The 15,491-nt window shown below is 39.3% G+C and overlaps 1 protein-coding gene across 1 annotated transcript in view; it reads left to right on the plus strand.

Annotated features, from left to right (window-relative positions):
* The first annotated feature begins 11,715 nt into the window (after positions 1–11,715).
* The window catches only part of PTPRR (protein tyrosine phosphatase receptor type R), a 226,657-nt gene continuing 222,881 nt past the window's right edge, over positions 11,716–15,491 (plus strand). Inside the window, exon 1 of the mRNA XM_006197827.4 lies at positions 11,716–12,020. Within this exon, the coding sequence (XP_006197889.1) occupies positions 11,960–12,020 (61 nt within the window). The 5' untranslated portion in view covers positions 11,716–11,959. The remainder of the gene's footprint in view (positions 12,021–15,491) is intronic.

A 15,491-nucleotide genomic window follows, 5' to 3' on the forward strand; every position in this document is an offset into this window, starting at 1 on the left:
ATGGTCTGAACAAAACAGTCAAAGTAGAGATTGTTAGATTGTATTAATTAAAAAAAGAAAGAAGAGCTGATTATATAATGTCTGCAAGTATCTCACATTAAAAATAAAGATGTAGCTGACGGGGAGGGTATAGCTCAAGTGGTAGAGTGTATGCTTAGCATGCAGAAGGTCCTGGGTTCAATCCCCAGTACCTCCTCTAAAAATAAATAAACAAGTAAACCTAATTACCTCCCCCCTCAAAAAAAATAAATAAAATTTTTTAAAAACTTTAAAAAAATTAAGTAAAATAAAGATGTAGCTGAATCAAAAGATAGACTACGTAAATGCTAATCAAAAGAGAGTTGGAGTAACTTTAGTATCAGTAAAACATACTTCAGAGCAAGGAATATTTCCAGGGAGAAAAAGGGTTAAGAAGAACACTGCATAATGATAAAAATGTCAATTCTGCAAGATAGAACGATCCTTTATTCACCTGGCAAGAGATCTTCCCAATACATGAAGAAAGAATCGATTCACCTAAGCGGAGAAACGTAGAAATCAACACATATGCTTGGAGAATTCTATACACATCCGTCAGTAATCAGTATAACCAGTAGACCAAAAAAAAAAAATTGGTAAAAACATAGAACATCTGAACAACATTCTGAAACAACTTGACCTAATTAACATTTCTAAAACATTCCACATAACACCAAATACACATTTTTTCTCAAGTGCACATGGAACATCTTCTAACATCTGTGTATTCTTGACATTAGGCAGTCTTGAACAAATTTAAAATAACTGAAATCATGCAGTGTATACTCTCAGATCATAATGGAATTCAGTCAGAAAATAGTAATAGAAAAATATCTGGAAAATTCTCAAATATTTGGAAATTAAACAACACCCTTCTAAATAACCTGTAAATTGAAGGCAAGATTATGTAACAAATTTGAAATTAATTTGAATTGAATGAAAATAAAAATACAAATGAATTTGGTGGACAGCAGCTAACATAGCGATTGTTTATAGCACAAAATGCTTATATTACAAAAGGTCACAAATCAAAAATCTAGGCTTCTACCTGAAGAAATTAGAATAAAAGGAGTAAATTAAATCCAAAGCAAACAAGAGAAGGAGTAATGACAAGAGTAGAAATCTTTGAAATTAAAAAGGAATAGGGGAAAATCAATGAAACCAAAGTCCTGTTCTAAGAAAAAGATCAATGAAATTGATAAGCCTGTGTCCAAACTGGCTGATTAATAAATATGACTATAGTAAAATTAAAAACTTTTGACCAAAATACACTAAAAATGAAAAGAAAAGATCATACAATGACAAAATTTTTGCATCATAAAAATCAAATGCTTAGTGAATTTTCGGATATATGGAAAACTTCTAAAAATCAATTTAAAAAATAGATAAAGGATACAAAAAGTCAATTCACAGGATAGTAAATACTGTTGACCATTAAACATTTTAAACATGCTCTTACTAGTAGTCAAGAAAAGACGAATTTAAAAAATGAGATACCATTGCCTATGCATTAATTTGGCAAAATAATTGGTAAGTACAACACTGAAGTGTGAGTGGAGCCATTGCAAAATTGATACTCTTGTACACTGCTGTTGCAAATGCAAATTGCTACCAACACTACGTAGAGCAATCTAGTGATTAGAAGGTAAAGATGCTGATAGCCTACGGGTGAGCAATTTAACTTTATGTGTGTGCCTTGGAGGAACTATGATAAACATGCCTGGAAAACATGTGCAAGGATGTATTAAAATAAAAAAAGACTTATTTGTAATAGAAGAATAAAGTGGAAACAATTTAGCTTTATAGAATATAAGGCCAGTTTGTAAATCTTAAAATAAAAAATTATTGCATAGTATTTATGGATACTACAGTAAAGTTCAAAGATAGAATGGGGAACTATGAAATCACGATCATCACATTTGAGCAGGAAGGTAATAGGCATGAAAAAGAAGCTGTATTTGTGAATTTTTTTTGTTTTTAAATAAAAAGAAACCAAGAGAAAGAAAAATACCATATGATATCACTCATAAGTGAAATCTAAAAAAAAAAAGCAGAAGACAAATGAACTTGAATATAAAACAGAAACAGACTCATAGATATAGAATACAAACTTGTGGTTGCCAGGGAGGAGAGGGGTGGGTAGGGATAGACTGGGAATTCGAGATTTATAAGATACTGACAGGTGTATATAGAATAAATGGACAAGTTTACACTGCATAGCGTAGGAAAATATATACAAGATCTTGTGGTAGCTCACGGTGAAAAAGAGTGTGAAAATGAATATATGTGTATTCATGTATGACTGAAAAATTGTGCTCTACGCTGGAAATTGACACAACATTGTAAACTGACTATAACTCAATTTAAAAAAAAAAAAGAGAAACCAGAAGCAAAAAATAGTAATAATTATTAAAAAGAAAAGGAGTACCACGATTATGTATAGCTTCTATTTATACAGTTCATTTTACAGTCCTTTTTACCCAGTGGGTTTTTTGTGATGATAATTTCAGTGTTAAGTCAACTGAGTTATCCAGGGATAATGAAAAAAGGGAACAGATGTCTCTCATCCATCCCCTGATCTTAGCTCTCATTCCTAAGATAGGCAGGAGCCTGATTTGGAAGGTTCTTCCTAATTTACTGAGTTGCAGTGTGACTCAGAATCTCTGATGTCCCACTCCTGACACCTGGTTTTGACACATTAGAATTTCTTCTTTTAATGGGGCAGTGGCTTCACCAGTGCTAGACCTGATGGGGCTGTGTTAGGGATTTGTAACTTTCTTCTCCTGTGCATGTTTTCAAGCATTTTAGAGGGCAAGTGAGTGTCATTTGAATGTCTTTTCTTTTATTTATTTTTTATTGAGTTATAGTCAGTCTACAATGCTGTATCAACCTCTGGTGTACAGCACAATTTTTCAGTCATACATGAACATGCATACACTCATTCTTATATTATTTTTCCCCATGAGCTACTACAAGATCTTGACTATATTTCTCTGTGCTATACAGTATAAACTTATTTATCTATTCTATATATACCTGTCCGTGTTTGCAAATCTTGAACTCCCAGTGTGTCCCTTCCCACCCACCCTCTCCCCTGGCAACCACAAGTTTGTAGTCTATGTCTGTGAGTCTGTTTCTGTTTTATATTCAAGTTCATTTGTCTTCTGCTTTTTTTTTTTAGATTCTACATATGAGTGATATCATATGGTATTTTTCTTTCTCTTTTTGGCTTACTTCACTTAGAATGACATTCTCCAGGGACATCCGTGTTGCTGCAAATGGCGTTATGTTGTCATTTTTCGTGGCCGAATAGTATTCCATTGCATAAATATACTGCAACTTCCTTATCCAGTCATGTGTCATTGGACATTTAGGTTGTTTCCATGTCTTGGCTATTGAATGACTTTTCTTGCTCTCCAAAGTGGCTCGCATTAACTGAGGAAGAGTTCTAAAAACGAAGAATTCAAAAATGGAATGCTATAGTGCAATGCTCTGCAACAATGAGAAATAATGCCATGGAAGTATGTTCCCACAATAGTATTAGGTAAAGAAACAGCTTCCAAATCCATACTGTAATCCTACTGATGTCAAAATTTTGTTGAGATGAACAGTAATTATAAATACATGCATGCAGAGACTCATATTTCCCCAGGGTGGGAGGAGAGGGGAATTAGTTATCCCAAAATGTTAAATGTTTTTATCACCAGTTAATGGAATCCATGGCCACACTTTTTTCTTTCTTTATTGTTCAACAGATATTTTTACTTTCATAATTTAGAATGTTCAACTTCAGATTGAAGACAGTTAATTTAGATAACGGTAAATTTCAGAAATATGTCTGTTTTGCCCACTTTTGTGTGGTAAAGTTGGACTGCTGTCTGTGTTTGTGGCTAATTCAAAAATAGTTAAATTTAATTTTTGTTATTCAATTTGTTATTCAATTTGGTTTTGAAAGGCATACACTTCAGTCTTAGTGATTATCACTTTTGGCACAGACCTATACATGTATTTATTTATAAATATATGTCTATACAAAATATAAAAATATGGTTTAATTTAAGTTCTGCAATCAAGATCTAGGCTAGATTACTTTCTTTTCTAGAATATTTCTAAGACTAGAGGGTCCAGATGACTCCTTTGCAAGAGGGATGATTTATATTTTTCTCCATTTGTTTTAACAACAAAGTAGTATTTTGACACTTACCACATGGACTTGAATAAAAAAGGTATTTTATTAAAATATAAAATGAGGGTGCTTTGATTCTATCCCAAATAACAAAATATCAAAATTGCTTACGCTGCTCTAAGAAACAGTACATTTGTAAGAGCTTTGTTCTCCAGGATTTGGACCATACCTAACCCAAGTATTTCGATGCCATTTGCCAAGCAAGAGACTGAGAACACAAAAATGCTAGCTAGCGTATTTTTCTCATTCTTTTCCTGCTTAGATTTCTCATCCATAATACATCAGATTGACTTTTGTTGACACTTCAGTGTAAGGGCAGTTCACAAAGTTTCTTCGTGTCTAAGTCTCTAAGTTTCTTAGTATGAATAAAACATCAAAATATACACCCACAATTCTAAATTAATAAGATGTTTATTTTACACCAAAAACATGAAATAAAGAGCGGAATTCTGAGTGATTATATCCTCTGGCTTTCAGTAGTTCCAATACTGAGTTTTTGTTATTGGCACAGTTCTGTTACTGTAATTTGAAATCAGTGCAACTTAAATTAAGAAAAGGCTCTGGTGGAGAATTCTTTGTTTAGTCTAATTTGACATTTTTCCCCACTATATTTCTCTGTACCTGCTTAGTATATTTAAAGATATGCTGAAATTTTTTTCTGACGCAGTGTGTTTTTTCAGGTTTATTAAGATATCTGTGGAATCACGAGAGCCTTTAGCTGGTCCCTCCTCCTAGGAAATTCTTTAACCAGGTGTCTGCTTTGATGACTGTCACCAACTTCAAGTCTCTGTTCTCTGCTCACCATCTCCATGTGGCTTATCTTAAAGACCCTGTTTAATTCTGCACATTGCTTATACTCACATTTTTCCCGTCCTCACTCCCCTAACTACCCTTGCTTTGATCTACATTTTCCTTTCCCCATAGTCAGTTTCCACCACACTGTGTAATCTATTTTTATATGTCCTGTTGAATGTGTATCTCTTCCTCCTAGAATGCAAGCATCATGAGGGCAGAAATCTTTGTCTTTTTTGTTCAGTAATATAGCCCAAGAACTAAAAACACTTCCTGGATCATCACAGGTCCTCCATATATATTTTTTAAATTATTTGAAATCAAATGATGTAGCAAGGAAATGTCCACAGACTGTTCTACTGTTTTTTGGACTGTAAGTGACTTAGCATATCCCACTGTAACTTGACTTCAAAAAAATAATACTTTCTAGTATAGTCACTGAACAAAGACACTAATGTTGCCCCAGCACATGTGGATTCTGTTGAATGAGTAAAAATAATGGCCACAGACAGATGACTGTTTAGTGTTTTGGGTATATTAGGAGTCATGTTATAGTCATTTTTAGGAAGGTTTTGTCTAAGTCTCTCCTCTTGTTGTAGAGGTGCAGGTGTTTCACCAAGGAATATTTTAATCTAAGAGTGTTTCTCAACCCCAAACCATAGACTGATGGATTTTCCTCTTCTCTCCTGGAGACATACAGCTGCAAGAATGAGGGAAAGAAGGGAATATAAGATAGAACCATGACCAGGACTTTTAGTTTCCAAGGGCAGGCAGTCAGTGAGAGAGGCACGAAGGCCCATATTTGGGAGATGTTCTTTCACATCATCTTATTGTCATGCGAGAAAATAATGTAACAGAAATGGAGGGGGATTAAATGATCTAATGACGCCATAGCTACATTCCCTGGGATAGTCTTAGTGTCTTTGGGCTTTGGGGTGAATGAGTTGTTCCATAATGTCCTCGTTCAAGAAAAACGAAAAGAACGATCAAGGAATGAAGCAAATGCATTTGACTGGCCCCAAGAAGCTGGTCTAAGCCATAATCGAGGGCTCTCACATCCGTGCGCTGCTCGGGATGATGGATGGTGTAAGTGCAGCCTGATCAGTGTCTTGGGACCAACGGAGAGCTAATGCAGAAGAGTCAGCGGTCTGTAAATCTTGGATGAATCTGACCTTTTCAGTGCCAGGGTAGATGACAGAACAATACATTGGTACCAAGGGCTAGCTCCAAGCAAGGTTTGTACTTCGTTTCCAGTCAGATTTTAATGATGAAGCAATATGCAGAATCTATAAGTACCCATAGCCTTTCTATCTTTGATTTTATTTTATCTTTCTATCTTTGTATTTTAGTAGGACAGCAAAGTTCACATAGGTACGGAAGAATGTATGTCTTATTTTGGGTACCCAATTTTTTTCTTAGAAAACATATCGCCGTCTTTGTGTGTTTGTGTTTGTGTGTGTGTGTGTGTCAAACACTTCAAACAGATAAATCTTAACAAACCTAGAACTGGGCTACTTTGTACAATTTAATTGTCATTAACCATCTTGATTGAAGTCTGTTTCTTGAGTTAGAAACGTTACCTTTTCCATTTAAACCTCGAAGTTAAGTCCGTCCATTCATCAGGGAGGCGGTACAGCCACGTTGATAACAGCGTGGTGCTCTGGGTCACCGATTCTGAGTTCTAATTCCAGCTTCACTACTTACTAGCTGGATGACCATGGGCTGGTTACTAGCCTCACTGAGTTTCAGTTCTTTCCTCCATCACAAAAGGAGGATAACACCTCCCGGGCTCTTGTGAGAGCACAATGTGAATAATTTGTATTTTGTAAATTTGAGTGCTTTCTTCCTGGCACCCTTTCTGGTTCACTGTTTTCCTCACCGTGTGCTCGGACAGAAGGGTAGATTGTTCTGCTTTTTTGTGGTTGGGAAAATACTTTAAAAAATTAATGGTGAATCCACTCACCTGAACATATCTGCCCAGGAATTTCCAACTCATTCCTTTTGATTCTGAGCCATCCCATTCTGAACACAGCTTCATTCACATCAGTTCTTTAGCTTGTAGAAGTAAATTATTACTCTTCTTTCTCCCTCTTATACATAGATACCGCTCAGGCAAAAGGAGAGAGACTTTGTGATGGATAAAGTGGCTCTGTGAAGGATGGGGCAGGGTACAAGCACATTACAGATCCCAGTAAGGTGTTGGTCACTGTCACCTATGGGTCCTGTACATGTTCAGAAGTTCCTTGTATTCATTTCACTGTTTCATGTCTCTTGCACGGGCTCACACAATCCCACGGCCTCTCTCTTCATGCAGAGCAGTTAGAACCTACTCATCCAGCCGGCCTGAGCTCACTTACTATTCTCCACTCATAATTTCTTGCTTGCTACACACCCTCACTTCCACCGCCACCCTCCATGGAAGAATCTCCTCTGCTCTGCTCTGCTTTATCTTCAGCTTGCTTTAATAGGCTCTGCACATGATGCTACTTGCTGTTGGTCTTTGTTTACTAGGTGCTAGACCCCAGCGTCCACTGCCTCATCCTTTGGGGGACAGTCTCCTATGGCTGTTTCTCACCACAGAGCTTTACTGCCAGGCCTAGGGTCCGTGTCTTCTGCTCTGATCTAATTCTCATGAGCCACCTACAACTGGCAGGGTTTATCTTTATTATATGTGAAGTAGTATATCATGGTGGTTTGATGTCAAGTTATCTGACTGCGTCCTGACTCTACCAGTTTACTTTTGGTTGGTTACTTACTACTTGGCTTTGGGCAAGTTACTTCTCTGTGCTTCAGTTGTCTCATTTCTAAACTGAGATAATGATAATGCCTCCTTGTAGGGCTGTTATAAAGTTTAAATGGGACATCCGTATGCTTAGAACAGAGTCTGACACAGAGGAAGCACTAATCAATGTTGGCTCTCATATTTTAATAATAATAATCATCTAAATAATTTGAATAGGAAACTCGAACAGTCAGCAGATCCAATTGCTTTATTTAAAGTGTCCTAGGGAATAAATTTACCGTATGTTCCAGCAACCCATTCCTGGACATATATCCAGAGGGAACTTAATTAGAAAAGATACATGCACCCCAGTGCTCATAGCAGCACTGTATATAATAGCCAAGATATGGAAACAACCTAAATGTCCATCAGCAGATGACTGGATAAGAAGCTGTAGTATATTTATAGAATGGAATACTACTCAGCCATAAAAAACAATACGATAGTGACATTTGTAGCAACATGGATGGATCTGGAGATCATCATTCTAAGTGAAGTAAGCCAGAAAGAGAAAGAAAAATACAGTATATCACTCATATGTGGAATCTTAAAAAAAAATAAATTTTGAAAAGAAAAAAGAAGACACAAATGAACTTATTTACAAAACAGACTCACAGACATAGAAAATGAACTAATGGTTACTGGGGGGAAGGGGGTGGGAAGGGATAAATCGGGAGTTCAAGATTGGCAGATATTAACTACTGTATATTAAATAAACAAATTTCTGCTGTATAGCACAGGGAACTATATTCAATATCTTTTAATAACCTATAATGAAAAAGAATATGAAAACAAATATATGTATGTATATGCAGGACTGAAACATTATGCTGTACACCAGAAATTGACACATTCTAAACTGATTATACTTCAATTAAAAAAAAATGTCCGGGGGAACGATGGCCAACATGAATGGTTTTCATCCACTTACGATAAATCAATGTGGAGGCTCATGGTGGTTATATTTGGTTTGGGGACAGGCTCTGAAAGGCTGTATAAATTTTTCCTGACTCTTCACCTGAGGGGAAACAGAGATTATGCACATGCTGGGGGAAAAAAAGTCCACATGATACTAGTTTTCTGTTTCTCTTTCAAAATGTAAATGATTCCCCTTAGGACACAGCTCTGTAGACCAGTACTCAGCTGCGTGGCTCTCTCATGTAAATTTCCCTGCTGCTTTACATTGGAAATATCTTTTTAAAACCTTGGCGTAGTTTGTTAACCGAGGTTCTTCTTTAAAGCACCAAATTGCCTTCACTTGTGTCAGATCACAGAGTCAAGCGGAAGCAGCATCTCTAGGCTCACAAACAATATTTTTCAAAGAATTAAGGGCTTGATTTTTTTCACTGGCTAGTTCACTCACTGTCCTTTGACTTCATGTGTCATGGGATCAAATCTGTTGAAGGTGTATTAGGTCAACTCACCAAGGGATATGATTTTTTTTTTGCTCGTTTATCTTTTTCAGGTATATTAATAATGAATGTCCAGTCACCAAAATTACATCTCGCTTGAGGTTATTTTTACCATGTTGAACTATTCTGGTAGTATATCTAGTCTTATTAGAAATTGGAAATTTTGCTGTTAAGGGGATTTTCATGCACAGTTTAATAATTCAGCTCCCTGCACCCCTGGGCAAAATAAATAGCTAGCTGACTGCTTATTGGCAAAGTCACAGCCAATTATTATATTATTTGAAACTTTAAATGTGCCCCCAAGTAAATGTTGAAATTACCTGTGGGAAAACAAAGGGTTCAGGGCATTAAGGCAGCATTGTTTTATTACCATATGGTGCATTTTCTTCATGGAGACCTGCTGCAATTCCCTGATGTTAGATGAGAAGGGTTACTCCTCTAAGTTTTAAACACTGGTAAATAAGTTAGCTCAAATATCTATTTAGTAAGAATTCCAAAGAGTCGGGGTAATAGTATTGAATTCTGTCAACTAATTACTTTTAATTTATTCATGGTTTTGAGCACCGATTTTGCGTGACGCACTGTTCTAGTCAGTTGGTATCCATCAGTCAATAAAATTGTTAAAGATACTTGCCATTATAGAGGTTGGATTCCATTATGGGAAAGGGGTGGGGGTAGGGAAACCGACAATAAATGATAAATGTACTAAGTAATTCTTTGGGTATGTTAGAAACTGATCAATGCTGTGGGGGAAAGGAGACTGGGGAAAAGATGAATTTGGAGTAGGAAAAGAGGCCGCAGCTTAGAGAGGTTTGGGGTGAAATGCTTGTGCTGCAGAAATGGTGCATGACACACCTATGTGGGGTGGTGGAGAAGCCGGGAGAGCCAAGTTGCAGAAATCTCTATTTTCACCGTAGAAGTCCTGTCAGAGTTTTAAAAATGCATTTCATTCTCCCTCTTCTCTCTCCTGTTGGAGTGCAGTTCCTAGCCTTGTCTCTCAGTGCTAGAGATAAAATAAATTATAAAGGAAATGATATTACCTGGGCTCTCAGATCCTATGAGAGCCAGCCTAATTTTGGCTCTTGTGGGTAGCATATTTCCCATTAGTTGTCCCAATTCACAGTGGATGGATGAGGAAAGCATTGAATGAGATACGCGGTTCAATTCAACAAGCACTTATCAGTACCTCTTTTTTTGCCTAGAACGACTTTTATTCAATTTAAGTGATACAGAGATGCAGGAGTCCTTACAGAGCCTTCAGCTGTGTCATAAGATGAGCCACAGACAAATGAATATCTGAAAGAAAATTATGAGGCCATGCCAAGCAGACGTTGTGTATACAGTCACGTGTGGAGGAGAATGTCATTGTCATCCAGAGTTAGCCCAGGGCTTTCTGGACGAGTGAGACCAAGGTGAGACCCTTGTAAGCTTGAGAGTGGTGGTGAAGCAAGTTTGAGTAATTGGGAAAGGGGTGACCGCGTCCCATGAAGACACAGAGGCAGAAAGGGTAGAGCTCCTGGGATGGTTAAGGGAGAGAAGTCTGGTCAAGGACTTCATGACCAGGAGTCATTGGCCACTGGACTAACAGAAGGATCTCCACACTCCAATGTCTTAGATGTAGGGGAACAACACCTATATCAGACTGTTGTCTCTCCCTAAAGACGCAGAGCTGAACAGGAGGAGTCTGGTTACAGAAGTAATTCTATTACCTTTCACCTTAGAAAGTAAAATGGAGACTGGAGATAATTATCTCCAGAAAACAAAACGGTGCCTTCTTTTTTTTTCCAATTACATGGATATATCCTACTAATCTAGGAGCGTGGCCTGACTTCTTTCTGTCACTGGTCACAGACTTTGAACTTGAGTCAGGAGAACGTTTAAAAACGGGGACTGCGCTGCTGAGAGGGGAAAGAGAAAGAAAAGGGGGAAGTGTTAGAAGGCACCCCAGGATGCACGTTTAGGCTTACACCCAGCAGGCTGCCCTCCCCCTGAACGCTTTGCCTGGCAACCCAGGATGCTCAGCGGAAGACACCTGTGCTCTCTTCTCGTGGGCAGCCTGGAGGAGCTGGGCGACCTGCAGGCCAGGAAAGGTCAGCTCCCAGCGGGGAGCTCTGTCCACGTGTCAACCAAGATTTGGGGAAGAGTAGGGCGCGTCTGGAGGTTGACACTTTGTCAGGCTCTCTCCCTCCTCTGGTTCCTCAGGTCAGGCTCTCATCTAGTCCCACCCCATTCCCAGGTTTTTGGCCGACGCTGTATCCCTGAAAACCGCCTCCAAGAAGCTACCCCCCCCCCCCGCGGAGAAGCCTGCTCCCCGCGCAGCCGCCGCTAAGACCCGGAGAAGTGGAATTTCACTTTGAAACTCCCGTGCGGCGCGAGGGCCAGCGCCGGGCATGCTCAGTAGCCGCGGCGCGTCGGGGCTGCTGCTCGCGCTGCGCTGGCCCCGGGCTCCAGGGCTGGCGCGGGAGTCCCGCCGCCGCCTTCCGCGCCGCGGCTGCGGAGCTTCCAGAAGGCCGAGCAGCGGCCGCTCCGAGCGCCTCGGCCCCCGCCCCGCGCCGCCGCCGCCGCCGCCTCTGCCTCTCCTCCTCTCCTACGGAGGCGAAGCCGGTGCTTCCTCCTGTCGGCGCCGCAGACCGCCCTGCCCGCCCCAGCCGGGGACCTGGGCATGAAGCCCGGAGACCCGGGGACACTTGGCGGGGGCTCCTTCCAGTAACACTTGGCCTGAAGGGGCGTCGTGGCGGAGTTGCTCCTCCGCCTCTCGATGCAAACACTATGCGGAGAGCGGTCGGCTTCCCTGCGCTGTGCCTGCTTCTGCTTAGTCTTCACGCTGCAGGTAAGAGGTGGCCGGGCGCAGAGCCGGAGCTGTGGGTGAGATGGGCGGCTGCACATGCTTGGGGACTCTCGGAAAAGCTTGCCTCGCAAGGAAAGCCTTAGAAAGGCAAAGCAGGACAGGAGTGACCGGGAAGGGGTGAGGGAATCATGCACCTGTTGGAAGACTGAGGTAGAAAACTTAAGCTAAAATCAGCTCCTGATTTTTCCTTACCTTGCATGATTAACAGTGAACGTTTTCAATACGGATACAGGTTTGCTGCCCCCACCCCTCTCCTCCATCTAGACTCCCAGAGCCTGTTTCTGGGCTCTGCACTTGACTGCCAAATTTTCCGGAGACAGACAAGACATCCTGCTGGATGTAACCTTTTCTACTGCAGCGGCTACATCCACAAGGTCTCTTGGTTTAGCGAGAGCTCGCGGGGATGCATTGGCTGTAACCTGATGGACCACATTTCCGCCCAAAAGATCCAAATACACGATTCGCATTAATGATGCCGCTCCGGGCTCCTTTGGCCCCTGCTCTTGTCAGTCGAATTTTCTAAACCAATAAGAGGAACGAAAGATTTTTAAATAGGACCCTCTCTTCTCTTTCAGCATCACGGTCGGGTTCCCGGGGCACTAGACAAAAACCCAATCACAGTTTTAAAGCTGAATACAGTGGGGAAGGCACTGTCCCTGGGACAGATTTGATGAGGTCCAGCCAAGAGTGACAGTGAGACTGACTCCCAGATACAAATATTTTTGATAGCAGAACCAGTACCAGGTTTCATGTGGAAGCAAACCTTAGGAAGTACCTGGGGAATTTCATATGCGATGTCACTTACAGACCCTGCTTTTTGGCTACATGCAGCCTCTATGAAATGCAAGGACTTGCTGGACTGAATCCTTTATCATTTTTATACACACATGCACCAAAATAGAATATGGCAGAGAGATTTTAGAAACCCTACTGCGACAGCAGTTGTCCATGCAGTAGTCCTGTCGCTGTCAAAGACTGTGTGTTTTCCCTTAGTCTGCCTGCCACCCAGCAGCACATATTCATTCATTCCTTCAACCAACATTTGTGGAGTATGTGCTGTGTCCCAGGGGTAGCGAATAAAAATAATGGGTGCAAAATTACAGTTTTTGTGCTATCTCTTGAAAAGAGTGGGTGGATCCTTTTCTCTGTGGGCAATGAGAATGAAGTATGGTACTTTCTTATTTCTAGCTAATGCTATTTTAATGTATTGTAAATTTCTTGAACAAGTAATGTATAGGAACATTTAGGCTATAATGAAGTATACATATTAATTGTTATAATTATGATGTTACATTGTGGAATTTTCAATAATTCTTTGGCACCTTTTGAAAAATAGCGAATAGCTATGACTTGGTCATTGAATTGTTTGCAAACAGTTATAGTGAATTCTTTCATTATCACGTACAATTCTTTAATGTCGAAAGATGAGATTAAAACATACTCGTTGAGTTTTATTTACATTATTGTTTAATTATAGCTCTGAAACAAACATTCATCCTGAAAAAAAAAAAACCCACCTCAATTCCTATGAAGTTTAGGAATGATGTAGCTGATCTGTCAAAACTATTAGTGTAGTTAATTTTTTAAATGAATGTATAACGTTTCTAAAGATAACTTTATGAATATGTCTTGAGTAACTGTAGCTTAAAAGCGTACATAAAAATTAAGCAGGTGGAAAACATTGCTAATTTTATTGTAGATGAACATTTGGGATGAGGGCAATAGAAGACTGTTGTTCATCAGAGGAAAAACCTAGAAGTCTGTAGCTCTAGATTATACCTGGAGCTCCGCCAAAGAGTGTATTACCACAGACAAACCAATCCATCTCTAATTTGACTTCTTAACTTGCAAAAAAAAAAAATTTAACCAATTTGAATTTAGTAAGGCAATGCACTGAAGGCTATCTTCAGATTTCAGCTGGAAGATGCTCTGTAGAAATTAATCGTATTTAATATAATGCTTCTGGTAGGTGTTTTTCACAGCAGATTGCAAGTTTAATATTGTGGTTGTCCTTCCAGTTTCATTTTGAATGCATTTTAATTGAAACAGCTATTTGTGGGTCACAAGCTGTCATCAGATTAAAGTTCATCAGTTGTCTAAATAACATTGTTAGGACTTTTCATTAGAACTGAAACAAACCAAATTTCTTGATCTAAGCTCCTGCAAGTTTGGGTAATAAGAAAGTGAGTGAGTGGGAACAAAGATCAAGAAGTCACTGATTGTCTCTACTTGTTGAATGTCTGAGTTTGCCTCTCTTACAGAAGACTCTCCTCTCAGGATAGAAGCTGGCTTTATAAAGAAGGGAAATGAATTCTATATATTCAGGCCTCTTTGGCTGAAAAGCTAATTGATCCAATTGATTATACCCAGGGTAACAGCGGCTACTTTATGCTGGCAGAACTGATGACAATGTTCGAACCCTTTAGGGATGGGAGAAATTGACTTCCAGGATGTGAACGCTCTTCTTAGCTGTACTAGGAACAGTCGGCTTCAATGTAGTCATTCTCCTAATGATAAGGTAGCAAGCTGTTTACAACTTGAGTGTCATCGCCAGTCATTTGGTCATGATTGCTTGAGTCACTATGCAAAAGAAATTAAAAAAAAAAATTCTGACCACCTCTGAGTTCTGATTGACTCAAGAGGACAGAGTTTTGTGGTCTGTTTGTAATGCCCATGGGAAAAAGGGGGAAGGGGGTACAATGCTATATAATTAACATCTCTGACTAACAAATTACTGAACAGGGAGAAACTTTTAGAGAACCTGGACCCAGCTCTATCCATGGCAGCTGATTTTCATAGATGTCCTTAACAAGAGAAGTTACAGTGATTGTCCATCTGGCTGCTTACTATACAGGCGAAAGAACTATGTTCCAGTGAATGGTAGATAGTAAAGTATTTACTTTAAATAGTAAAGTGCAAGTTAACAGCACAGTCAGGATGAAAACCCAGGTTTCCAGGTCTGTGATTGCACATTGTATAAAAACCCTGTGCTGATTCTGATAGGTGTGGCCACCATTGTGATAGTGGTACCAGATTCGTTTTACTTAACTCTCCTCACTCTTTACTTCTCTGTGAACCTTCATAATATATAAACTTCAGTTGAAAAGATCACTTCAGAAAGACAACTAAAAGGTAACCCAATAATATGAATGGTTAAAAAAAATTATGTGAAACAACCACAGAGAGCTTAATTTTCTTCAATGTTTCTTGTCTTCCTTTGCCCAAAGAACTATATTCTGTTTCAGGAGATGATATTTATTGGGTAGTATTTTAGTTGCAGAGCAGTGAAGGTTTTAGCTTATCTTAAAAATTCTCGTGTGAAAGCTGTCTTTTTCCTAGTGAATGTATTACTAAGAAACACAGAAGCTGATTTCAGTGCCTTATTCTCTCCTCCAGCTCTGGAAAAGTTTATTTCAAATTTCCACATTGTTCTTACCATTGGTCTTTCTGGAT

The sequence above is a fragment of the Vicugna pacos genome, chromosome 12 (assembly GCF_048564905.1).
Source record: "Vicugna pacos chromosome 12, VicPac4, whole genome shotgun sequence".
Lineage (NCBI taxonomy): Eukaryota > Metazoa > Chordata > Mammalia > Artiodactyla > Camelidae > Vicugna > Vicugna pacos.